We start from the raw sequence: 27,818 nt of genomic DNA, 5'->3' as shown, positions 1-27,818 counted from the left end.
GGCGGCGGCGAGGGGTCCAGAGCGAGCGGGTTCGTCGGCCTCACCTGTCCTCGTTCACCCGCGGCGACCGGCGGCGGGCAGCGCGTCCGGCGGAGGGGCCGCCGCCAGGTGAGACGAGGTGAGGAGCTGCCCGGCGGCGCCGGTCCCCCCGCCCCTCCCCCTCCGTGAGGCGAGGCGCGGCCCGGCCGGAAGCGGACCGAGGGCGGCAGGTGGCGGCGGGGCCCGGCGTCCGCTGAGGGCCGGGCGGAGGCCGAGGGTCCCGGGGCGGGGTGGGGAGGGGGCGCCCGGCGGGCTCCCGGCGGCCGCGTTCCGGGCAGTTGGCGGGCGGGGGTCCCGGCGCGCCCGTCCCGAGCTCCCGTCGGCCCTTCCGGGACCTTTCCACCTGCGGGCGGGAAGGGGCCGGCGTCCGTCCCGCTCCCGGGGCCCCGGGCGCCTGCGTTTCTCGCCCGGGACGGAGCGGTTTCCTGGTTTGCGCCTGAGGCTGCGAGACCGGAGCGGAAGACCGTGTTGGAAGAGGTTTTTAACTTTTATTTCGTGTTGGAAGAGGCTTTGACTTTTGTTTCGGCCCGTCGTGGGGAGGCCGCACGGTCGAAGACGCCGCGGCGGCCCCGTCTCGCGAGCGGGAAGCTGCTGCCCGACGGGAGCGGCGAAGGTGCCGGCGCCACCTGCGCTCGCGCGTCTGCGCGCCGCCGGCGGTGGGAGCGGGTCGCGGCGAGCATGCTCCGCGAGGCCGCGCTGAACCCTCCCGGCGGGCTCGGGGGTGTTCAAACGTGAAGAACCGCAGACCGGCTGAAAACACCGCAAAATGTAGTTGGCGTGCGGTGTTAGTCTCGGGGGTACAACAGGGCGACTACGTGTATGTACCTCGCAAAGTGACAGCCACCCTAAAGTACCCTAAACTTTGAATGTTAAGGTTAGTTATGTAATGATCATGTTACCAGTTTTTAGGACACTTGCCGAGTTACTCACAGTCCAGGGCTTTCAAGGGGAAAAGTTTTTCTACCCAAATATTCCCATTTAAAGTAAACAGGTTGTCTTTTAACTCTTTTTTTTCCAATACTGTTTCGTGTTGGCTGACTTAAACAATATATATATATTTTAAAAGGATAATAGTTCTAGGAATGCAGTAGATACTATTTAATAAAACCTGTTGCATAAATTAAACAAAATAAAAATATACTTAAGAGAGGAGCAGGGATTACAAAGATACAGGATGAAATCTAGGGGTTAGTGGACTATTGTCTTCATTGTGCAGATAATTTCCTGGTGTCAAAACTGATCACATCTTGCCCTTTAAATATGTGCAGTTTACTGCATGTCAGATATACCGTCCATGAAGCCGAAAAAATATTCAAAATTATATTTCGCTCTGGCGGGGGGGCGGTGGGGGGGGTGGGGGGAGGGGTGGCTCGGTTGCTGCCTGATCAAGTGCACTGAGGGATCTGGGGTTCCATTCCCCAGGTTTTGGGTCCCATCCCTGGTGGGGGTGTGTATGTGAGGCAGCAGATGGGTGTTTCTCTCTCTCCCCCCCTTCTCTTTAAAATCAGTAAAAATGTTTCCTCTGGTGAGGGCTTTAAATAAAATAAAATAACGTATTTAATACCACAGAAGAATGTGGAACACAATTCAGTATAAAGAGGTAAAACGTAATAAAAATCCATGACTCCTCCCCAAACCAAGAACTGGAACATTGCCAAAACTTGCATCTGTTTACGTTTATGTTTCTTATCAGTCCTGCCTCTCCTTACTCAGGCAATCTGCCTGTCTAGTTTGTGTTTATCATTCCCTTGCCTTTATTAAAAAAAACAACTTTCATCGCATATATTAGTAAGTATTTTTTAGTTTGCTTTTCTTTGGAGCTTTATAAAAATAATGTAATGGTAGTCCATTTCATTGCTGTATACTATTGTATTGATCTTCCATCACTCATGGGCATTTAGATTATGTTTTTGATTTTGTTTTGCTAGCAACAACTGTGCTCTGTGAACACTGTTTCTTGACTCGTGGTGCAAGAGCATCTCTATAGTACATAGTGTAGATTGCATGAGAAAGTTTTAGGTAGTCAGGAGTAAAATATATTGAAATACTAGAAATAAAATGACTTAACAACATCTGAAAAACCTTAGGATTCTCTTTTATGTTTCAATGGAAAATTTATAGCCATAATGATTAGTTCATAGTTTTTGAACATTTGCAGGAGAAACCAGGGTTCCTTGTTCAGCTGTGTATGCTGAATCTTTTCCTTTGAAATCACATTGTAAGGAGGCTGGCACTATTTGTGATCTCCTTTTTCAATGTAAAAGTAAATAGAGCCCTGGCTGCTGTGGCTCAGTTGGTTGTAGCGTCAACTCATACACCAAAGGGTTGGGGGTTTGATCCCCAGTCGGGTCACAATCTGTGTGTCTCTCTCACACCGATGTTTTTTCTCTCTCCCTCCTTCTCTAAAAATCAGTTTTTAAAAAGTAAATACAGTAGAAAAAAGGATTGTATGTGACAAATCACTCTTTCTGTGTTCCCCTCCCCCCTTGTGTAATCTGGCAAATTATAGGCATACCTCGGAGATGTTGTGAGTCCAGTTCCAGACCACCATAATAAAGCAAGAATCGCAATAAAGCGAGTCAAAATCTTTTGTGCTGGTAGAGGGTCAAGCCTTCAGTTTAAAAAAAGAAAGAAAAAAAAACAAAACGCAACGTCTGTGAAGTAATAGAGTAGAGCGCAATAAAACGAGGTATGCCTCAGGCCGGGAAAGAGAGAGAAGGGAACTTAAAGTATGCCATTCTGTTTCCTGTCCTTTTTCTATGTCTAGCAGTTAACTTTGTTATGTTATTTGGCACATGAAAATGTATGACTATTAAATCTTAATACTTGAGGATTATGAATGCTTTTTCCCTTACGATACTTTGGTCTCAATATTGTGATCCCTGTTCCTTTTTAATTTACATTTGGTGTTGACCCTCTAGACTTAAAGTGGTATACTGTCTCCTGGAACGACATCTCTTCTTGCAGCTAGGTTTTTGCTTTGTTACCTGTTTTGCTGAATGAGCAATTACCACCCTCCTCCTCTCATACTCACCTTGTGGGGGTTTTTCCCTTAATGAGTTAGGAGATGCACACCAGGAATTGTAAACTCCAACACATACCTCACTTTTGAGGGCAATATGTATTTGTCAGTGAAATACTTATAAAAATTATTTGTTTTCTCCACTAGTTGGTTGTTTTCAGACTTTATCCTTAGTGACCCTAGCTGTGTTTTGCTCATGTCAAGGTGGTCCTTTCATCTGTGTAAACCACCTATAGTGCCCAGGGATGATGCCAAGGACTCACGTCTGTTTTAGGAAGAATAGTTTGAGTTATTTTAAGTCCTGGAAAATTCTAAGGAAGTTTTCATTTTGCTCCCTTGGTACCAAAAGTTATTACTAATAGTCTAGGTATTGATTCTTTATATAAGGCCTTTTTAATCTAAAGTGAAATGAGACCAAGTTGTTCAACAGCTTTTTCTCTTCTAAATTGTTTTTAGTTGATAGGTTTGGGAAATCTCTGAGCTCCCACAAAGAATATACAGTAAGTCCTTTGAATACTTGATGTTCAGAACGTGGTATTGTCACATTTAGTCAGGGAGTCTTGGAGCTTTGCAGACGCTGTGTTCCTATGAAGCAATATTGTTGTTAAATAATCTTAGTCCTGATACCGCTGTTTTATTTTTATTTTTTTCTTCTGCCACTGATTTAGAAGTAGAATACAATACCTTTAATTTTAACCTGTGAGCCACCTTAAGATGATATTTATCACCTTGAGCTTCTTTCAAAGAGATCCTGGAGATTTTTGAGCCATCTGGAATAGCTAAATCCATCTCTTTTCTTTTGGTCATAGATTGAGACTAGTCTTGGTGTTATATTAGTGTTTGTGATCTGTGCCTGTTGTATATAAATAATTAATTTTGAAGTGAAATATTGTTTCAGAGCCAAGGTTTATTTGGTTCCCTTCACAAACTACTAATTTTATGCTTGCCAGATTTTAAACTTTAAATGTTTGCCATCTCTTTTTCTGTAACGCTGTAAAATTTGAGCCATCTAAGACCTGTTCTCTCAGTGTTCATCCTGTAACTCAAATTCTGTGTTGTATCTGTTGTTGGCTCCTATAGCTCTTCTGCCTCCTGCGTTCCTTTGCAAGAGTGTCCACACAGCGGGAAGGAAACCTGAACTTGACTCAGTGAATCCTTGCAAAGGATCTTGGGACTAGATCTCTGTGAATTGGCTCTTTCAGTTTGTCCACTTAAAAGGCGTAATAGATTATGCAGCTGTTTGGGCTTCTGCAGGATATTGCTCCACATTCATGTCTAGTTGCATTATGTGAATTTTTACTTTCTTACAAAGAATTCTCTTGGTATTCAAGACAAGCTTGTAGGCTTTGTGTTCTAATACATGCATTTGAGAAAAAAAGGCTTGCAAGAATTTGAACTTAGAAAACTGTAAACTAAAATTGAAAACTATATAAACTTAATGAAAGTATATTTTAAGAAGAGCCTCTCTGGTTTGCTTTAATTTTGAATTTGTTTTCATACATGAGTCAAATTTTTTGGTAGAGGTGAAATTTCAACTTTACCGAACAAGGTAAGTGTTACTCAATCAGATAATGGTTAATGTTGGAGTAATGTTTTATGGACCACCCTACTAAAACAAGCAGTTCTGATTAAATATACATATAGTAAATGTTTAAAGTGACAGATCTTTTTTACTTGAAAACCACAGTGCCCATATACTCTCTTTAGAAACTGTAGTAAAAATATAATTTAATATAATTTAGTATTTTAAGGGGAGTATATCCTTCGGCTTCATCTTGAGGTGCCCATTGCCACCTTAAAATAATAAGTAGGGTGCAAAATGGTGTCCATCCTTATTTTAAAAAACAATAAAAAAAGAAAAGAATTAAGCCATCCTAAGCTTTTTACTGAACATATCATAAGAACAAATTGCCTTTTCTTTTTATCTTGGTGTGCATAAGTATTAACCTGGGCAAAACCATTGTCAGACCTGAAAATATGTTAATAGAGAAATAACATTTCCATCTCATTTTTCTTCATTTTTAAGTAGAAATATCAAGTTTTGATGTCACTGAAAATGTTATACTGAGAACATGATGAATTTGATAGCTTAGAAATTCATGCTTTGCATTCGGTATTTTAGTGCTATTTATTTTCACTTAAGTTGCAGTCTTCTCTTGAAATCTTAGAGAAGATATTGTCTTGTTCCTCTTCGCAAAGTGTTGCCTAGGATTTTCTGTTGCCGTTCTGAAATTTTGTGAACGCTCTTGAAAAAGGAGTCTGTCTTTATGAAGAATAATTTCACCTTCATGGCTCTGAAAAAATATCAAACGATTTTGGTTAAAAGCATTGTGTTTTAAGCAGTTGGACACTGACCTGCAAACGAAAGCTTCGCCTGTGAGGTTTTCATTGCTGTTAGTTTATTTTTACACAGACAAAAGAGCAAGCAAATAGCATAGAATGGGAAAACTGAAAGATTACATACTGTTTCTTTAAGAAACCAGCTTAGCCAGGGGGTTTTAGTGTGTTTAACCTAACCTGCTAGCAAGGAAAAGTTCTTTAAAATAATGGATATTAGCCTTCTCCAATCACAATGACCAGTTTCACTAACAAGGAGGAGATTTTGCGCTTTCGGCCACTAGAATTGGAGAAGGTGGAGCTTGATGTTCAGGTTTGGTTGCTTTGGGTACAGCTTCAAGTGAAGTTAATCTGAGGTGAAGCAAACAGAAAATTGTGGAGGTTTTGTTGGTAGGATTTTTGTTCTAATCTTTTAATGATCCTTAATTTTACACTTTTTATCCTTTATGCTTCTGTGTCCGCCAGGTTTTGTCATCATTGCTGTTTTCTGATGCAAACTGAACATTAAAATAAGCAGGGAAGCAGAACAAAAGGGCTGTTTGGACAGGAAATAGGTGTTCAGAGAATCAAACTTGACTTTCTTTTATCATTATTTTTAGTTCAGAATGTGAGTGTCATTTTTTAAAATGTTTGACTCAAAATCATCTCAAGTAACAGGCTTAGCTCTTGGGCTGGATGTTCGAGCAGTCATTTGTCAGTTTTTATAAATGACACCTTGAGGTCGATTTGATATGTCATTTTCCTTAAACTTAAGATGTTAAGTTCCTGAAAGACAGATAAATGTGGTAGGCTTAAATTTGTTTGCTTCTTGTTGTTTTTTAAAGAACTGAAATGCCAGTTGTTTCATTTTTTTCCCCTGCACAGCCCCCCTTTTTAACTTCAGTATATTTTAAATTTAGAAATATGTTGGCATTTTAAATATGCTCGTAATTTTAGCTTTCTTTTTAAGAAGATCATTGATTTATTTTATATAGAACAAGGTAAAACTGCTTTCTCCGTCATTCAAACTTTATTTCAAAGGTGAAGATAAGTAATTAACACCCTTTTGAAACAGGAAATGAATAGATACATATTTGTAAGACCTATAGCTAGGCTACCAAAACTTTTTTCAAAAGTATCTAGGATTCTGTTGACATTTCTTACTTTTGAAATAATTGTATTGTTTCAGCACCAGAAGTTTTCTTTAGAGACCATTTTCTTTATATTGTTGTCCTTTGATCTCATAGTCGTTAAGGTATAAAAGTTCATTTCAATAATCAGCCCAAACAATAGCTAAGCATTTCAGCCAGGGTAATACTTGTATTTGCTGTGCGGCTGCTTCCAGATCACGCAAAGGGCTTTAAATTAATGCTTTTCTGCTCTATCTATTGCTTAAATAATGCAGCAATAATAATAATAATAGTTACAGTAATAAAATTAAGAAGAGTCGCCACATACCCATGAGAGTGTTGTGTGGTGGCCTTATAATTTCCTCTTCACTGTCTGTACCATGTTCTTGTATTTTTCTCAGAATTGTACAGAAGTACAGTTTGGGGGGTTTTTTAACTTCACTAGATCGTCTAATGTTCACCTTGTTTTAATTTCTGTTGCTGTATAATGCTTTTGTTAGTGGGACCTTACTTCACCTAGGCTTTTGCCTGTTTTATATTTAGCTTGTTCCTAATTTTTCACCATTAAAAATGGCATTGCATTGAACAGACTTCTGTGTGTAAATTTTAAAATCTTTTCCTCTTTATTTTTATAAATGATTTATTTGCTTTGGAAAAATCCCCTGGAGTGGGCTTACCTAGATCAAAGGATATGAGCACTTCATTGGACAAATTGCATTTCAGAAAGGGTCTGCAAGTTTATATTGCCACCAGCAGGATGGGCTTTAAAATTTCTTTAATGGTAGCCCTGAAATGTTCTGTTGAAGCTTGCCTATGTAGCCCTCAGACTATTGATTAGTTTTCTAAACTAATAGCCTATCTTAAATTCTATTTTCCAATATGTAGATGGATCTAAATCCATTTTTCTGGATATTGAAATCATCTGAAGGAAATTTGGAAAATTTTCACCCACTTAAGTGAGCCAGTTATATCCTTGTTGGGTATTTTACTTATTACATATATTGCTGTCCATGAGTATTTTACACTGGCATTGTGGTTCAGTCCAGCTTTCCTGAGCACATGCTTCTGGTAAGCACTTACCAGGAGAAATATTTTGTTCCAATAACATATCTTAGAGAGGGGCTGGAACAGCGCCAGTTAACATTATTTTACCTGTCTCTAAGCAGATATGAATAGCCTTTGTCACTCTTTGTGCATTTCTGAATTTTTTAAGTGCAGTATAGATACTGAATATGTATATACAGATCTAGGATTTAAAATGGTATATCGGCACCTTCCTAGTATTTCACAGGTTTTCAGCTAAAGGTAAGATACACGGGGTGGTCCCGGGTATGTTGTTTCTGTTGGTCTTAAGAGCATTCTTTGTTTGGCAATAAGTGCTGATTACATGGACTTTTGCCAGCTAGTCTATGAAATGGAATAGTCTGTAACTGAACTTGTTAACTGTTGTTCCAGAATAAACTTAAAAAGTTGTTTTAATGCAAAAATGAAGACAATTAAAAATACCAATATAATTTATAAATGGGAGGCGATGATAAGTCATGGGTTAAGCTCTAATTCATTGATGCGACCAGTAGTTGAGCATGTGTAATCTTGAATTTCTCTAGCTCATTTTCAAATTTAAATAATTTAACTTATTACCTGTAAATTTTTATTTCAGTTTACTCATAACTTAGTGTATCCAACTTTGAGAGCTAAGGTTGGTATGTTGGTTATTGAGTCTGTTTCAGGAGAAAGTTTTTGTTTTCTTTTGTTTTGTTTTAAATATCTATTTTGTTTCTCATACCTGAAAAGTTTGATTTTCCAGACACTGGTTTTCTTATCTGGAATAGAAAAGAAAAACTTAACACTGTCCACTTTTAATCAGTGAAAAAATTCTTAGGAAATACATCTTCTAGGCATTTGCTAGTCATTTGCTAGATGTGTCAGACTTTATGCAGACAAATACTTTATGCATGAATACAATGATTGAGTTTCACTTAAATATTTAAAAATTTGTGTGGGTGCTTAAATATTTATGTCATGAATACTCCGTTCGTTCTGCATTTGAGAAAATGTATTTAATTTTCTTCTTAACAGATTAATTTTCTTGCTGCCAGGTAGAGATGAAGATAACTGTAAATATAACAATTTTAGTGAAAGTCATTTCCAGTTTGGCTGTAGATAACATTTTAATGGGCACCCAAGGTAAAGGTTTACCTCCTCTTCTAGTACTCTGGGAACACTGGAACTTTGATAAATGATTGTCTTTAATCATTTCTCTGCTGTGCCTCTACTATGCTGGTCTCTGGTTGATCGCCAGGGGTATCGAGTTCTCCCATGTAGTACCTAAATTTTATTCAGAGGGTAGGAACCAGCTTTCTAGAGGGAGAAGGAAACACTTTATTATTATTATTAATATATCTTTATTAATTTCAGACAATGGAAGGGAGAGGGAGAGAGAAGTAGAAACATCAGTGATGAGTCATTGATCAGCTGCCTCCTGCATGGCCCCAACTGGGGATCAAGGAGCCTGCAGCCAGGGGCATGTGCCCCAATTGGGGATTGAACCTCAATCTCTTGGATCCTAGGTCTATGGTCAACCGCTGAGCCATGCCAGCCAGGCAGAAAGCACTGTAAATGATGTAACATTCAGGCAAGATAAGAATGGTGATAGCTTTATTTTATTTTTTTAGAATGTAGAAAAAGTGATATTTTTTCTAATAACAGAAGAAAAAATTTTAATGGACAAATAAGTTGGTAAAACTTAAAAGAACCTGGAAGCAGTGGCTTACTAGTTGTAAGGTCTCTTTGTTCTATGTAATAAGGGGACTTGACTGTTTTGCAGTGTGTTTTCCTATATGACTTCTTTGTAAAAGTCGATAAATGTTTTAGGAGGAAATTTTTTTTTTTAGCTTTTCTTTGTCTTTTATGACATTGACATTTTGGAAGAATGACAAGACATTTATTTATAGAATCTTCCTCAATTTGGGTTTTTCGGGTAGGTCTTTGTGATCATATTTAGGAAATGGAGTTTGGGCAGAAGTGCTGTATTAGTGATGTGTGCTTCTCGGTGGGTCACATCAGGAGGCACATGTCCTCTTGTCCTGTTTTCAGTGACATTCATTCTGATCTTTTGATTAATGTGGTCTCTGCAGGTTCTTCCACTTAAAAGTTACTGTTTTTCCTTTGGTACTAAGTAATTTGTGGGGAGATACTTTGAGACTCAGTATAAACTGTTTCTCATGAAACTTGGATCCACAAAGACTTTAACATTCTTTGGTAATTTTGCCAGAATCGCTCATTAACTGTTATTTATTATTATACAGAAAGTATGCTTCTGTTTTACAGCCCAAGATTGGTACAATTTATTTTTTAGTCACTGTGTTGTACTACAGTAGGCTCACTTAAACCAGCAGTGAAAATAAGCTTATAATAAGTTCCCCTGAAGCTCAGACTCTTGGACGAACACTTTAACTTGTGTGAAAATTATTCTATGAAGTTACAACTTTTATGAGGTCTTGAATTATTTTTTTTTTTATTTATTTTTTTTTTATTTGAGGTGTGGGGGGGGAGATTTGTTGTTCCACTTATTTATGTGTTCATTGCTTGTTTCTTGAACGTACCCTGACCGAAATCGACCCACAACCTTGGCATATCAGGACGATGCTCCAACCAACTGATCTGGCCAGCAAGGGCCTTGAATTAATTATTTCTGAAATCATTTATATGTACACTATAAGTAGATTATAAGGAAGTATTTGAGTTATTTCGAATGAGCCCTGAAACCGTTATCTTTGAGTGCACAGAAAAGGTGCAATAAATATTTCAGCATTAAATAATGCTTTAAAAATTTGTGAAATTCTAGTGTTTAGATGCTATTTCTCATGGTGTTTTTAAGCCATGTTGCTAATATAAATAGTAAGCTGACTGTGAAATCCTGAAGTTTTCCCTAAAACTCACTGTAGAAGTTGAGGCCAGTATTGCACGTGTCGGGGAAAGTAGTTATCTAGGTATTCTAGGGTATTTTGATTGTTTTGTTTTTCAGACAAGCCCTCTAACACTTGATTAACCTGGAGCAGTAATGATGCTGTAGAACTTTGAATCTGGGGGAATGTGCTGTAAACCTTTGGAGTAAATGTCGGAAATGGGGCTCCTCCTCCTGTCCCATCCTCCCCAGTTGGGAGGGTCCCGAGGAGTATTCTTGGGACACTGAAGTCACTCCATTGACTGTAAAAGTTATTCTTTAGTTGTTTGTTAGCTGTTTATGCTAAATAAATTAGCATGAATTAGAAAAATAGAAAAATACCTAGTTGGCTTACTTTGCATAGAAATGATTATAAAAAGTAATCCTTGCTCACCTAGCTTGTGGCCAGGTGAAGAAAAACCTATATGTTAAAAGTTACCTATTATTATACATTGGTGTCAAATACCAAATGAAATTATTTTATTTCTTCCTTGTAACTCAACAGCCCTTCTTTGAAAGCACTCCTTAAAATTTTAGACAATTTAAATGCACATATTCAATTTTAACTGTCTCAACTCTGTCTCATGTTAAATGTGTTACAGGAATGAATCTGAAGTCTGCTGCAGGAAAACACTGAAGGCTTTAAAATGTTTTCTTGCATAAAACTCAAACTTTAAGTAGCTGCTTATGAGGATAGGGAAGGCAGGAAGCTAATGTCTGTCTCCAGATACAGGACAGCTCTTTGCTCGTCACCTCAACTGTGTGAGTAGACCTAAGCCTGTAACCTCTGTAACTGGGCATAGTAACTTCACGTTTCCAAATCTCAAGGGCTCAAAGGTACCGAAGTCAGCGTGAGAGGCATTTCTTAGGGTATTTTTATTTATTTATGTTATTTTTTGGTGGGTAGGATACTGAGGGTGGAGTGGGTGGTAGATTTTCATTTATGAAGTATTATTTAGAATATCTAAATATCATTAGTTATTGTATCTCTTTTGCAGAATTATGTTAAGCAGTGGAATCCACATTACTAATCTTACTGTGAGACAAAAGATGATAATTCATTAGATTGCTGTTTCTTTCGCAGTTGATTTCAGCCTTTTAAAATTAATATTTTGACCAAATAGCCATAAAACATTTTTCAGAATATGATATTAGGTATTAATATAGAATGGCTCTTGGGAGTCATTTAAGTTATAATTAATAATTTTAAAAATAGCTCTGTTTAACCGGAGAACATGCACCTCAAAATAAAGGAGCTCTTGTGCCCTAAATGTAGTTGGGAATCTTTTAAACTTGCCAACTTGGGTTTCTTAAAGTGCTTTGACAATATAAATACCCATTGAAGAAGAAAAAATATCCTTTTTTTCTTAATAAAAGTTATCACCTTAAGAATCAGTGTGTGTGAGGGGGGGTAATGTTTTTTGACTTTTCCTGTTTTGTTTTTTTCTTTATAGATTTAGGAGTGAGACTCTTAATGGAATGTTTTCCCCCCTGGAGGAATGCATCCTGGAGGAATGCATGGTTGCACAGATGAGATGATTAAAATATAAGATGTTGCAGTGACCAGAGTGATGAGCACATAGATAAAGATTTATAAAATCTTAGTAATTATTTAGGGAGGCGTGGACTGGAAGGAATGTTATTTGATTGAGGCGAATTTGCTTTTTCTTACATGACAAATGTGTTGGCTGAAGAAAAATCAAAACTGTCTTTAGAATCAGGAATGAGAAGTCTTTTTAGAAAGCATAGGAGCAATATACACTGGCTCTGGATATTCTTACGAAAGTAGTTCGAGGTACGTGGCAGAAATGAAGGAGATGTGCAGTTTGGTTCAAAAATAGGGACCTCTAGATGTCAGTTTGCCCAGTTTTTCCCTTTCCGGTTTGGTCAGCAGATACACAGCAGTGTGAAGTCTCCAGGGTTTATCTAGTTCCCAATCTTTCACTAGCTCTAAAAGAGAAATATTATAATCTCCTTGTTTAGTGGCTCATAATGATTATTTATAATTTGGGAATTAGATGTGATATCTGTGCAGATACGTGAAAATCACACATTCCTTGTCCTTATTCTGATTCTTGAGAGCAGAACCGTGTATCATGAACTTTTCTAGCACTGAGTAGAGCAGTAGGCACCACGATAAGTACATTAAGGCACCCTGGACAAAGAGCTATGGCAGAAGGAAGTAAAACTGACCACAGCCGTATAGTTTTGCTATTTCTTTCCTGATAACATTTTAACTAAAATAGTTTTGAAATCATTTATTCATCCAGTGTATACCTCCTATGTGCCTGGCATTGATCTAGAACGGGGATTGGCAAGCTGTGGCCCACTGGCCACATCCTTTTGGACACCTCTTTCTGTAAATAAAAGTTTTATTGGAGTGCAGCTGTGCCCATTCATTTACATAAAGTCTGTGGCTTCTTTCTTATACCCAAGGTGGAGTTGAACATTTCTGACACTATATGGCACACAGAGCCTAAATTATGTAATGTTGGGCCCTTTAAAGCAGAAGTTGACCAGCCCATATCTACAGTACTGGGAATACAGCCCTGAAGAAGTGAAGTAACTGCTGTCTGTATTTATGGTTTTCCTCGTTTATGTTCTCTCCTTACAGACCATATTATTCGTCCCTTATTCATAGTTCATGTAGAAGGACGATGTTGCTTGTTATAAGTAGCTGTCCTTTTCCTCTGAATTTGTGGAGCATGTTTCCTTAGCTGGCCTCCCCCTGAAATGGGATACTGACTAGGAGCTGTGTGCCCAGATCTGTCTGAGGTGGACTTCAGTTTATGTTGCTGTTTTATTAAGAATATTCCTAAGTGGTGGTGGCTTTTTTTGCTGAGTGTGGCAATGAGGACTGCAGTGACTGACTCACACAGTTGGGTGCTGCTGCCTTGATCTGTGCCAAGGCTCCAGCTGTTGGGCCCTCCCTGCTTTTACACTGCCAGTCAGCACCTGGAAGGACAAACAGCAAGCTCTTGTTTGTATGAAAATGGTTTTGAGCTCCTGGACCTCTGGAAGGACCACAGGGATATCCAGGGTCCACAGATACGCCTTGGGAATGACTGGTTTAGGGCATGGGCAGCGTCCAGACTGCTTAGGTTGACGCTCAGCTCCATCACTGAATAGCTGTGTGACCTTGAGAAATTCTCTTACCCTCTGATTTCTCTTCTGTAAAATGAGGATGGTCATAATACCCATTTCATAGGATTGTTGTAAGGATTAAAGGAGTTGATATTTATAAAGTTCTTAGAACAGTGCTTAGCACATAAAGCATGATATAAATATTGTTAAATAATAAATAGTAAAGCCAGTTATTGGTATAAAAAGTGCTGTATAAAAAAAATTTCAAAGGAACAGAAGACATTGAAATTGAGAGGGTAACCATATTAAACAGAAGAAATCTTGGAGGGATAGTCATCTACAACTATTGGAAGTCAGTTGGAGATCTGCCTTAAGGAGAGGAGACTCCTTAAAGGGTTGGGGCTGGAGCACAACACAAAGTTTGCATGGTTGAATGATAATACAATGTTTAGGGTCAAAGAGGAGGGAATAAAAAGGGTTTTGTGTATGGATCTTGCATATCAGATACTATTTTATGCTAGTCTTTTTGAGAAGAAAAGTGAATGAAAGTCCAGAAATATGGAAACCAATGGGATAATTTGATTGTTTTTCCCCCCTTTTGCAAAAAATGATTTTATGCTGCCTTGTGCTGATAATAACTGTGACTAATTCTTAAGGCACGTGATATATGGAACCTAGGTCAATTTGAGAACTTAAAATTGACCAACTTAATTTTACTCGTAAAATTACTATTCGGCATGCTGAGTTCGGCAGATTGCTAAATGAACCCCTCTGAGTTGACTGAATTGGAAAAGCTTGTTCAGTGCACAAGTACATAACTGTATGTAGCGGCCCCTGCTGGCAAACCCAAGCAAATTCAGTTTCTCAAACAGCAATTTTATTTTCTTTGATCCCGATCCAGTTATTTGCCTTTGGACAAGTACTTCACTACTATTGGTTGTGTGCTGGCAAAGGGGCAGGGCCATTTCCTCCATGCTTTCAGCAAATACTGAAGGCCTGCCATGTACCCAGCATTATTTTAAGCATTAGTGAACAGAATGGACAAAATCCCTGCCCAGTACAGAGGTCATGTTTCAGGAGAGGGAAGACAGGCTATGTGAGTGTAATTTAATAGTAAATGAAATTGAGATAGGTGAGGAAGGAAAACATACCAGACAGACACAAACTGTCAGATTTTGGAATGTAGATATCTTCCAGGTTCAGTTATTGAATGATTGTATAATATTTAAAAAAATTTTTTTAGTCCTCACCGGGGGATATTTTTTTAGAGAGAGTAGGAGAGAGGGAGGGAAGGAAGGGGGAGAGAGAGAGACAGAGACATTGATGTCAGAGAGATACATGGATTGGTTGCCTCCCACACGCACCCCAGTTGGGTCCGGGGATCGAACCTGCAGCCTAGGTACATGCCCTTGACCCGGAAATCGAACCCATGACCCTTTTGTGTGCAGGCCAGTACTGTAACCACTGAGTCACACCTGCCAGGGCTGATTGTGTAATTTTTAAGATACTGTGGATTTATTTAGTCTTGCTGAATAAAAAACAGTTTGCTACATAGAGGTGGGATTGTACCAAGAGCAGTACTGTCATTTTTCTCGTCATAGCTACAGCTGTCCACATAAGCCGTACCTGGGGATACAGATTTGGGTGCACCCTGCCTTTCTTCGTCCTTTCCCCTTGTTAGGTGATGAACATACACTTAACTAAGGCAGATGAGACTTAGCAAGAGCAAATAACACTTAAAATTTACACTCAGCTTTGGAGTGCAGAACCCCACAGTTAATGGTACTGTGCTTGAATCCCATGTCTACCCAGCCGCCCCACAGCTCACATAAAAGGCATTTCTTTAGTCAGTCCAGAGGTTGGCACATTTTTGGCTTCTCACCTACTTTTCGTTCAGCCCATGAGCTGGGAATGTTCTTTTGCGGGGGAGATCAAAAGAGTGAAATTTTGTGTGGTGAAAGTCCTGTGAAATTCCGATTTTAGTGGTCGTAAGTATGGCTTTGGACCACGGCAACCATGCTCCTTTATTCATTATTGTCTGTAGCTGCCTTTGCACGGCCACAGCAGTCAGGTGGTTGCAGCAGAGACTGTGCGGCCCATGAAGCCTAAAATACGTACTGTGGCCGTTTTCAGAAAAGCTTGCCGACCCCCGATATAAACATTGGTGGGCAGAAGGCAGCAAATGAGGGCCATTGCAGATGGAAATACCACTCAGAGTTTCTTTAAAAACCTGTCTTTTTCAGCTGCAACCAACACAGTGACCCGTTTTTGAGTGAAAACTTTCCTTAGAGCAATAATGGGACAGTGAGGTTTATATTTAACTTTAGGGGTCTCTCTATATAACCTAGTATGTTGGAAGTGATGAGTTAATCATTTGCTGGAAAGAATAGGTAGTATCCCAAAGGTGTTACTTTCATGTTAGCCAGACTCCTCATGCCTTTTTGTCTTCCAGCCCAAGCAACAGCAGGAAAGAGCCTGACCTAGGGACCTGGGGACTGCTGTACAGAGACAACTACAAAGCATCCTCAGTACCATAGGAACCTAACCCAGGTCCTTATGTGTCTATCAGCGTGAGTAGCATTTGTCCCAAGCATTTTATAGCAAGTCATGCTTTCTGATCTGTTTGCTTTATGAACTTCCCTGGATTTTTTGGTCACCCCTGCAAAGTTTCTCACCCCCCAGAACGTGTGTATCGCCCATGTGATAGCTGGTAGACCAGATGCTCGTAACATGGGATGTCATTGTGCTACCAAAAAACACTAGTCTCAACACCTGTGCTGGGACGAGCATCCCTCCTTTGATCCCTTATGATCAAAAAGTTGAAGCAGGGTGTTCCCAAGTTCCACTTGGTCCTTCTCTGGGGTATCCACTTGATGCAGTTGTGAGATCAGCCAATCCTGAGTGGTTAGGAAAGACGGGAGGTGAGGGGAAAGCTGGCCTTACCACCTTGTGCCTGCTACACGAGTTCAAAGTTCGGTGTCCATTCTTATTTAACTCAACATGTTATGTGAATTTTTTCTTCTCCCGAAGTGAGTAGTAAAGACCCCAGATTGAAAAGGTGATAACCTAGGAATTGTAAACGGATGCGTATAAGGTGAGTCAGTCGCTGAAAGTGGAAGTGGCCTTGAATTGGAGAGCACAGGCTCTAGGAGGGGTTTTAAGTCTGAGAAGACGAGTCCACTGTTGTCAGGTCTTCCTATTTTTCAAGAGAAACTGGAAATCTGGAATTTTTATGTGACATTCCCCTTTTAGAAATTGGTATTGAATTTCCTTTGCAGCCTTAAAATACGTGATCTTGAATTTTTATGATAATGAGACTCTTAGGTAAAAAAACTTAAAGGAAAAACAAATTTTCTCAAGAGCTTAGTTAAGCTAATTAAAGCTGCATAATATCTTAAGGTTGAATAATAAATGAATGAAATTTTTAATTGTCTTTAAATAAAAAGAATAAGAATTGATGGATGTTCACAAAGTTACGGGATGGGCTTTGAAAGTCATAATCTTCATTTTTTAGACAAAGACCTAGCTGCTTACTACATATGTGACCTTGGGCAGGTTAGTAAGTCTCTTTGAATATTGGTTTCCTCATTTTTTAAAGGGATATCAGTAGCACCAGCATCAGAGGATTCTGGATACAGTTAAATGAGATAATGTACATGAAACTGTTCTTGACCCGTAGTAAGCTGTGAATAACTCTTAAGTACTATCTGAGAGAATAGGACAGGTAATGGGTTGTGGTTTTGATTGTGAATGTTATTAAGAGTCAGAAAGCAAGTTTTCTAAATTCTCTGCAAGTCATAGACTTAAAAAAAATTATACCATGCTAATCAATGTTTTGTTATGTCCAGTAATCTCATCTTTGACCTCCTTGGATTTGTGGCTTTATAATCCCACAGTGCAGCAGCTAAGGAACTATTCTGTCTTTTCATTCCCTTCCCTCCTCTCTTTTCCTCCTGAGTGCTGGACTAATGGGCCCTGCATGTTGTTTTACCTGCTGAAAAGGTGCAGTGAGTAGCAAGGAGGCAAGACTTGCAGTCTCCCCACAGCTGCCCCCCCCCCCCACGTTCCCATAGACTAAGATGCCCTTCTGTGGTTTTGGTCGTCTTCTGAATCTTTATAGAAAGGTTCATTTTGAGGCCTAAAGATGAATAAATAAAGTTGATATCCCCCCCCCCTTTCCTTTTTAAGCTGTGAAGTCCTCTGTGCTTTTACCTCACAGGACAGTAGTTTTTTATAAGAAAGCTCTTGACTTTGAAAATCATTGTTAATTTGCTGCGGTGCAGGGCAGTTAGCCTTTGGGAAATTGCCAGTGTTACCAGTTTTTCAGTTTAAATCTTACTGTTCAAAAGTGGGTAATGTGACATGTAACGGCTTGGTGGTCATATTGTACTTTTAATCTGTGACTATTTACTTGAGTTTTCATAGAATTAGAATATTTTTTCTGGAGATGTGGGATTGCCAGCCATGTACGAAAGTACCCGCGGGGAAAGTTCCTTTAATTCTTATCTTACATCATTTTAATGCCAGTAATAGGCAGCATAGAATAGCTGGTGGTTTAGACAGTTGTTTCTTTTCTTTCTTGCACTCCTCAGAAGCCTTTTCAAACAGTTTGTTCCTAATTGGACTCCCACCTCTGAAAAATTTTAATTTTATAGCTATATACCTATTTATGTATTATATGTATAGCCGTGTTTTATACATAAAGAATAAGCGTTTTTTTCATGTGCTCCTTTACCCCAGAGAATCACTTTGCCCCTTTGAGGTGGTCCTGGCTGCCTTGAGAATGCATGATGCCACAGCAGTGGGTTCTCCAAAGTTTTCATTTCAGAACCTTTATGTTCTCTAAAATTACTGGGTGCCCTACATAGCTTTCATTTATGTGGGTTCTATTTAGTGATATTTATCATATTATAAATTAAAGCTGAGAAAAATTACAGAATATTTAAAATTTTTTGTGAAAAAGAACCATTCCTTTCCCCCCCCAAAATGGCTTAGTGAGAAAAGGGGTTTGTTGCCCATTTCTGCCAATCTCTTCAGGGCCTGGCTTAATGACAAACAGCCAAATTCTCCTAATTGCCTCTATGTTCAGTGTGTAACAGTGCTACAGAGAAGCACCAGTGTCACATACAGCATCTGGGAAAGCAAGGAGTATTTCAACAACCTTTTCAGATAATAGAGGTGGTTCTTTGGTTGTTACACTAAACAATGTGTGGTTTCCTAAAGGTATACATGCAATGTAGAATCTGAAGCTCTATAAAAACTTTTGTTCTGTTACTTTAAAATCCATTGGTCTATCTTTCACTTTGAATAGATCTTTTGTTCATAAGTAATTTTGAACCATTATACATTGATTGCTTAGAAAATAATGATTTCCTGACTTACTCTGATCTTCCAAACGTTGATGTGGTTACCAGTTGCTCACATGTCATTAATATCACCAATGATCTTAGCAGAAACTCTAAAACTTGGAGGTACTTGTCAAGATTGTTTTCACTTAAGTGTTTTACTCGGCCGTAAGTACTATTATAGTTGTTTTTCTTCAGGTGACAGGCTCACTTTGTTCATTTTTGAGAAGGTGTCTGCCATATACTCGTCTGAATAACAAGAGTTTATCAGTCTTCTTTCAAATAAAAGACATGTCCCGTGAAAAAGGTGCCTCGGTCAGCACACAACTTGAACAGTTGCACACGTGCCTTCCCTTCAGACTGTCATCACACCTCTGTGTGCAGCAGGCATGCTTATGCGTGCTGCCCAGTCTGTCGCACAGAATGCTAGCAAGACATGTGAGTTCGGGGTCGAGATTTAATGAAATTAACTTTCTGTGAGCGTGTGCTGATGAAGAATCCCACTGTAGTAGTATACTTAGGTGCCACTGTCAGGATTTGGCTCCTTGTTCAGGCTCCAGGTATTTCATTCACTATTGCTTTTGTAACATGTTACCACTTTGAAAAAGGCAAATAACTGCTTGTTAGCATGAAAACAGTTTGACCTCCCTGGTGTTTGTGGCGCACACTTGGACAACCACTGGTACAGTGTGGACTTCAGAGCCAGACTGCCTGTACTGAGTCCCAGTTACTAGCTGTGTTCATGACCTTGAGCAGTGACCCTGGAACCCAAACCAGACAAACACACTATCCCTCAGGAACATGGGCCCCCAAATCAGAAAATGTTTGTGAGTAGCTTTTCTGTCTCATCATCATTTTTTTTTTTAATCTGATACGTATATTTACAGAACTGTAGGCGAGGGAGGGACCTAAAGTAGCAGATATATTTTTTAGGTTCAGCAAAGATTGGATCCTGAAATGACTTGCTATCATCATGGAGTAAGAAAGGTGTCAGAATCCCAAATTGTATTCTTAGGGTAAACGTCTAGATAGTCTCAACATTTTTACGACATTATTTTTTATTTTTTATTGATTTCAGAGAAAGAAAGGTAGAGAGAGAAACATCAGTGATGAGAGAGAACCATCGATCTGCTGCCTCCTGCACACCCCGTACTGGGGCTTGAGCCTGGAACCTGGGCATGTGCCCTGACTGGGAATCAAACTGGTGACCTCTTGGTTCATAGGTTGATGCTCAACCACTGAGCCACACTGGCCAGGCTAAAACATTTCTTTTTAAAGGCGCATGATAGGCTGGCTGCTTTGTTTTGTAATCATTCAAATGCCTTATGGCTCTTGGTTCTGAAATCTGCATCAGATCCCCGCGCAGCAATCTGTTCTGATAGTTTAGATGTGGGAAAGTGTGTTAATGGTTATATGGTAATATGAATGGTTTCCCTCATTGCTTATCAGGTCAAGGAAACTTCAGTGGCAAAACATGGCCCTCTCATTTTTCAAGATCTGTGAACGTAGACTCATCTTAAATGTACATATACCTTCATTTTATTTGGGAGTTTCTTAAATAACAGACTGTTACTACCTCCTGTCATGTTATTCATGGCAAAGATCTACTTGCTTTATGAGAGAAATAGCACATAGGATTTTTGCATCTGCTCCAGTTGATTATTGCCTTCATGTGGTTCCCAAACAGTCCTCTGTCCTGATAGTTTTTAATTTTTAAATACTTTTAAAAATTTTTGTTCCATTTAGGCAAGTAGTGTCTTCATTTAGGAGGATTTTATAAGTACACAAAAGGTACAGATCAGAAAAAGAGTCACCATTCGCTTTGCCATCCTTGACATGTCCTTTCTTATCTTTTTTGATGATTAATAGATGCCCTTTTTATCCCAATTGGCAACATATTGTATATACATTTCACATTGTGCCTGTTTTTATTTTTTCCTGATTATACCCTAGTTGTTCTAGTGCAGACTCCTGTGGGAGCATGAGGGGTCAAAGGGCAGCCTTTTATAATAAAGGCTTTTACGGTGAATGGCCAAATTGCTTTCCAGAAACATTGAACCAGTTTCTCATTTCAGCAACATTCTGCCCATTTCTCCACATCTTTACCAATACTGATACTATGTTAAATGCTTTTTAAACAGAAGAAATTATACAAGTTAAAACGTGACCTTGGACCAAAGTTTAAATGTGCAGTATAACATAGCAGAGTTTACAATGTATATTCCCTATTATTAGCAGTCCAAGCTGAATTAGACATAAAGGGTTTTCCTTAGCACCTGATGGTGTGGAATGTCCTGAAGAGAAGCCTTCTCCAGTAGCTCTGTGTACTCCCTGAGCTGGCACAGACCTGCTTATATAGAGTGGGTTAGTGATGAAAGTTTAGTTTGTATCCTTTTCATTTTAATTTTTTCTTTCCCTATATAGAGGGGTTTAGAGGGGAGTATATGTGGGTTTTTCTTTATCATATAAACTAGATTTGGATAATGTATGACTGTGGTATGTGAATTTTTTGCTAATTCTTTGTAAATTTCAGGTGTGCAACAGAGGAACATGGCTCAGGAAACTAATCACAGCCAAGTGCCTATGCTGTGCTCCACTGGCTGCGGATTTTATGGAAACCCTCGTACAAATGGCATGTGTTCGGTGTGCTACAAAGAACACCTTCAACGGCAGAATAGCAGTAATGACAGAATAAGCCCACCTGGTAAGTCTGCTAAAACCTGCAGTATTCAGAATTGAGATACACCTGGCTTGTGCAGTGTACCCCGTACCCTTTTCTGCTCTCACATTGCACTTATTTTACTACATTCATATCAGTAAAATGTCTCATTACATATTATAGTTATCAATGGTAGGGAAACAGGAATAAGAGTATCCTTACCCATTGAAAATAACTACCACAAATCCATTCCATAGTCTTACCTGCTGTGCTACAGAACTCTATGGTCTTATCAAAATAGGAGCAGACTTCAAGTATACCGGCTATCTTGGAAAGTAAGGTCAGGGAGTGAGGACTACAAGAGGGCCTTAGTTCTTTGATCTTGGAGGACGTCTGAAGTCAAGACAGTTGTACAAGGAAAGAGTGGGAGATAGATGGCCACAGCTGACTTTAGAGAAACTCTGACCCCACTAGGAAGGAGCATTGTAGCAGTGCAACTCAGTGCAAGTGTCCAACCCCAGGCACTTGAGTTCTCTGTGTGCCATTTTGAGTCAAAGGGTTCTCCTGGAAGTGAGGTGGGTTTTTGTATCAGCAGTTGTGTAAGAAGGATCATGAGGGTTCATAGTATAAGCTTTGCAAAAGTAAGGTAGTACTAGTCCTCACCTGGGCTAGTCCTCGTGTAGGTTAGTGCCTGAGTGTGTGGGTTTCAGTGCTTAATGAACGTGTAGGCTGATGCTTAGCTCATTTAACATTTTATATGGAGTCTTTTTTGCCAGTGCTTCATATTCAAGCCAAAAGCTAGAACCATTTATTCAAAACTTCTCCAATTTTTCCTAAGGCTGAGATGAAACCAGTATAAATCACTGTTTTTGAAATTAAATTATCGTCTCCATTTCTGCCTTCTGAAGAGAAGGAGAAATAATGTGACCTAATATGCTGAGCACAGGTTTCAGTTCTGAAACTAGGTTTGCCTCACTGTGAACTTATCTTTTACCGTAAGTATCTCATTTCTGCACTGGAACTTGGAAGATGTTTGTGAGTTAAAGGGTCTAGTGATATTCAGTCCTGAGAAATAGGAGTTTAGTTTACTAATACATATGGTTTGTGTGTAGCTTCCTTCATAGTTAAAAATCAGTATTATTGTCATTGGAAAACTATAGTATTGAAAAACCTTAAAAGTATTGAATTGAGCATATTACATAGTAAAACAAAGTTCATATACTATATTTTGTGGAAAACTGATCTTGATTTTTTTAGATAAGGTGTTGGACTGTCCAGAGTGCAGAATCACTAATATGAAATGTGGTACCATTGCAGCGACTTCTGTCAGTAGTCTGTCTGACTCTTTACCAGTTCAGTGCACAGACGGCAGTGTCCCTGAAGCTCCGTCCACGTTAGACTCTACATCTTCATCTATGCAGCCAAGGTAGGATGTGGTCTCTGAATGGGGGTGGGACAGCTAAGGAGAAGTAAAGAATATATTCCTTGTTTGGTTGGTCAGTCCTACTAAGGAAAACTATGTAAAGTCACTTCAGGGCCAACAGGCCTAAAATTCTGTCTCATTATTATTAATGACTAGTTAGAAAAGCCTTTTTTTTTTTTTTTTTTTTTAATGTTGAAATGGGGTTTCCTATTCAGATAGCTTTTCCTTTATTCCTCCTTCTAGTATATTCTGACACACCCACACCCCGGAGTGCTTTGAGGCTAAGTCCTTCCAACTGTAGTCTTATATTGCAAGTAGTAGTATTTCATATTCAGAAACAGTCTTGTCCCAGGTCCTGTTTGTTTCATATCATGATGTGGCACTCGTACTTATTTGTATGGTAGTGTGTATATTTGTTTTTTAACTTTGAGGTGACATCATTTAGAAGCCAAAAATACAGAATATTTGTTTCATTTTTATTCTACTGTTAGGAAACAAATACTAAGTTTCTACTCCATGGTTCCTTTTTTCCATTCAGGACAGGAGATGTTCAGTTCTGTTTTGCTAATGTATCATGTACAACTAGGGCTTCTTACGCATGTCTTTATCATGCCTGTGAATTCACACACAAAGGACACACACTATTGCTTTTATTTCCAAAGCAATAAACATCTGGTCCAAATTAGTCTCTAGTTTCAAACCTCTATGGTTATGTGTAAGTTATAAAGAGTAATTTTGTGCTAATTCTTGTCTTAATGATCTGCTTAGATATGTTGAACCTCATCCTTATTATGTCCTTTTAGCTACTATTCATGCATAGAGATGATGTTTGAAAATCTAAATATTTTTGCTTTTCTAGTCCTGTATCAAATCAGTCACTTTTATCAGAATCTGTAGCATCTTCCCAAGTGGACAGTACATCTGCGGACAAAGCAATACCTGAAACAGAAGACCTGCAAGGTTTGCACATGAACCAGCATATACTTTGTCATTTATTTAACATTCCAGTATTACAGGTTGGGAACTAAGCTAAGTGCATATACTTTTTAAAGGTTTTATGTGCAACATTCTGAAAATTTTAAATATACTTAGTATCCCGCTGAATCTTGGTTTCACTCCCCCCCCCCCTTTTTTCCTGAGAAATCTACATAGTTCTGACCCCAGCAATGTTTAAAAGTTTGCATAAGGCCATTTTCTTACACACGTCCTTAGGATGCCTAAGTAGTATTTAAGTATGTGTCTGGGTGCCTTTTATTGGTCAAGTACATAATTATTACAAAAGTTAGAAGATACAACACTTTCTGGAGTCACTGTGAACATATTAATATATATTCTGCATGTGTGTACATATGTTACATACATACCTACATTTAACAGAAAGGGTTGTGTTTATATAAACTCTTTGTAACTTAGTGTGAGCATCTTTTCATAAATAAATTCCTCAGTTACCCTCTGATTAGCAGGTCAGTGGGTTTGGGGTGGGGGACAACCACCACCCAAATATCATTGAATAATTAAATTTTACCGCCTTCCAATTTTTGTCAGCTTCAGTATCAGATACGGCACAGCAGCCATCTGAAGAGCAAAGCAAGTCTCTTGAAAAACCAAAACAGAAAAAGAACCGCTGTTTCATGTGCAGGAAGAAAGTGGGACTTACTGGTAAGGGCCCAGATCTCATGGTTCAAACGTAAGATTTCAAAGTAACGCCTGGTTTACTATCACTGGCTTCAAGTAAGATTGTTGCTAATTCCGTGAGAGTTAATACTGGATTATGCTTCAGCTTCTGCATTTTCTTAAATAAATAAAAAGTAGATATAATTATGTACCTAAAAGTGAAATCAATAGTTTTATTTTAAGAAATCATTTCAGCTGAGTTTTGAGAGTGAGACAAGTTAGGTCAGTGTGCCAGGTGCTGTGAAACGGCAAAGATGTGGCTCCTGCCTTCAAGGACCCAGAAACTGTGTGTGAGAGAATATTTAGTACCTGGCGAGCTGTGAAGTACTTTGTATAAAGGGCTCATCATAGGTTGTTGTGAGGATTCAGTGAGTTAATACTTACCAAGGGGATTACCCCATGCTGGTGCTGCCACACAATAAGTAATCGATACATGTTGACTACTGCAACAGAGTTGTCAGGTGGCATTGTTGCTAAGAGAGGTAGAAAAAAGTGTTTGAGATACTGCTTGGGTATTTAACAAAGAAAGCACAGTAAGTGTAGTCCAATAGATTGATTTGGTAATTCAGGGATGGGAGTGATCAATTTATATAAAAGAAGAGGAGTAGAGGCCCACTGAGGAAAGTATCACGAAGGCAAAATGTTTTAGCTGGGTCTTGAAAGTTGAATAGGACTATAACTGATGGAAATAGGCATTTCAGCCAGAAAGAATAGCTTGAAGGAAAACTCAGAGAAGGGAAAGAATAGGGCATTTCAGGGACCAGGAATGGGGAAGGTTGCTGTGGCACAGAGTATGTGAGGATCAGACAAGCAGAGATGAGGCTAATACTGTGAACTGTGGTGAATTTGGGGGAGCAGTTCAAGGTACACTAGTGACCATTTATTGTCTGCTATGTGCCAGGCATTGCGCTGAATTCAGTATGAGCTGAGAAGAGAAGTAGATAAGATTTTGAGCAAACTGATGTTTTAGGGAAGTTTCTCTGGCTAGGGAATAGGTTGGAGGTAAAGAGGAAAGGAGATTTCAGTATGATATCAAAGATGCTTAAGATTGGCCCATCCAAACATGAACAGATAAGACATTTGAAGATTTACATATTTAGTATCAAATATAGTCTTTCTAAATCTCAGAAACTCTCAAATTTTGTGACTGGATGGCTGAGACTTACTAATTCTCTCTTTTCCAGTCTATCAGTCTGGGGTTATTGTTGGCTTCGTTTTTCATTCATTCATTATAAAGTTACAGAATATATTTTTAAACTTAAAAAATGTGGTAACAGAAGTTTACATCAATTGTCAGTGTTTAAAATACTGATTCCTGTGTTCCATTTCCAATAATTCTTTCCCAGCATAAAATCCTCATTGAGGAGCAGGACCAGTTTTGTGTAGACTGTCCACCGTCCTAATATCTCTCTTTTTACTTCAACTATGGACTAAGTAGCGTTTGTTGTGTGTTTACTATGTGTTAAGCACTTAATACATTCCTCATGTAATCCTTACAGTAACTTATTATTCCAAAATTACAGGGACAGAAACTGAAGCACAGAGAGGCTAAGTAATTTGCCTATGTCAGTAAGTAGATTCATGCTTAGGCAGCCTAACTCTAGACCCCATGATTCTTCTAATCACTCATCCGAGGTGCAGTTCTCTTCCATTGGAAGTTAGCCAAGGAAAGCTGGTGCGGATGCTGTTACTTGTTAACAGTTCTGTCACAGGGTCATTTCTTCTTTCTTAGTTAAATTTTAAGATTGCCTTCTGACAGTGTGCCTATTTTCACATTGTAGAGTTTGGGTCCCAGAAATGTTTTACATTTTCAATTTAGCAATCTGCTTTTGATGGGAAGTAATTGTGGCCATGTCACATACAAGGAAAGGAGCTCAGAGAAGTGGTGGTGACATGCTAGTGCATGCCTGCTAAAGATAGGAAGCCGTCAGCAAGTGAATTTTGAGAATGGTCTTGGGTCGTGAAACTGCTTGTTTAGAATTATGGTTTAGATTGTAGCCCTAAATACATGATCTGTGTAACATTAATTATGCTAAGGAACTTAATATTTCGATCTTGCATCCAACTCAGGTGTGTGTATTAATCCACTTTCAGGGTTTGAATGCCGGTGTGGAAATGTTTACTGTGGTGTACACCGTTACTCAGATGTACACAATTGCTCTTACAATTACAAAGCCGATGCTGCTGAGAAAATCAGAAAAGAAAATCCAGTAGTTGTCGGCGAAAAGATCCAGAAGATTTGAGCTCCTGCTGGAATACAAAATCCTTTGACCATCTGCAAACTAAAAATTGACTTGAGGTTTTTTTTCCTAGTCATTGGGAATGTAGAGCATTGTATCTTGCATAGACCTTTTAATCATGCATGTCATCAGAAGAATAGATTTTTGTTTTTGTTTTGAAAATGACTCTGAACATTTATTTCCATTGCAGTTTCTGGGCTGAGAAGATTTAAGTAAACTTCACAAGTATTATCCTTTTAAGATCATTTTAATTTTAGTTGAGTGCAGAGGGCTTTTATAACAAACTTGGAGAAATTTTGGAGGGCTGTGATTTTTTTCCAGTATTAAACATGCATGCGTTAATCTTGCGGTTTATTTTCTCATTGTGTATGTATATATAGCTTTTCTCTGCAGCACGATTTCTCTTTTGGTAATGCCCTCTAGGGCACAGCTAGTTATCGGTAACTGAATGTATCTTAATCATTACAGCTGCTTCTGTTTTTTCATTAACAAAGGTTATACATATGTTAGCATATAGTTTCTTTGCACCCACTATTTATGTCTGAATCATTTGTCATGGGAGAGAGTGTGCTGATGAGATTCTAAGTTTGTGTGTTTTTAAATTTTTTTTGAGCGAGGGAAGGAAAAGCTGTATACGCTTCATTGCTGACTGCAGGTTTCTTTCAGATGATGTTCATCCGTCTGTGTGTACACAATATGAAGAATGATCTGAAGTAATTGTGCTGTATTTATGTTTATCCACCCGTCTTTGATTAAATAAAAAGGAAAAACCGTAGCATTCCCGCGTCCTGCCTTCTCTCTATTACTCTTCTGGTCGTTTGTTTTGTCCCCTTGTCCTGAAGTTCTCTACGCCACTGATTTTGTAAGAATACTGTTGTTCGCCTCGCATCTGTCTATGACTAATGTTCTGATTTTTCAGCATTCTCACATTCCTGTGAGT

At 38.9% G+C, this 27,818-nt stretch overlaps 1 protein-coding gene across 7 annotated transcripts; it reads left to right on the top strand.

Moving 5' to 3' along the window:
• On the top strand, positions 1-27,653 carry ZFAND6 (zinc finger AN1-type containing 6). Of its 7 annotated transcripts, XM_087829106.1 has the most exons (8): positions 10,035-11,215; positions 15,990-16,107; positions 20,332-20,404; positions 21,416-21,586; positions 22,799-22,967; positions 23,824-23,924; positions 24,510-24,623; positions 26,733-27,653. In XM_087829106.1, exons 4-8 carry the CDS (start codon positions 21,433-21,435, stop codon positions 26,879-26,881), a joined length of 687 nt encoding a protein of 228 aa, XP_087685232.1. In that variant the 5' UTR covers positions 10,035-11,215; positions 15,990-16,107; positions 20,332-20,404; positions 21,416-21,432; the 3' UTR covers positions 26,882-27,653. The 7 variants fall into 7 exon arrangements, with proteins under 7 accessions (XP_087685234.1, XP_087685233.1, XP_087685231.1 ...); XM_087829105.1 differs by lacking the exons at positions 15,990-16,107; positions 20,332-20,404 and adding an exon at positions 5,678-5,788 and having other exon boundaries at positions 11,056-11,215; XM_016215676.2 differs by lacking the exon at positions 20,332-20,404.
• The last annotated feature ends 165 nt before the right edge of the window (positions 27,654-27,818 follow it).

The sequence above is a fragment of the Miniopterus natalensis genome, chromosome 22 (assembly GCF_054644295.1).
Source record: "Miniopterus natalensis isolate mMinNat1 chromosome 22, mMinNat1.hap1, whole genome shotgun sequence".
Taxonomy (NCBI): Eukaryota; Metazoa; Chordata; class Mammalia; order Chiroptera; family Miniopteridae; genus Miniopterus; species Miniopterus natalensis.
The sequence above is the reverse complement of the archived record's forward strand: the minus strand, read 5'-3'. Positions and strand labels throughout refer to the sequence as shown.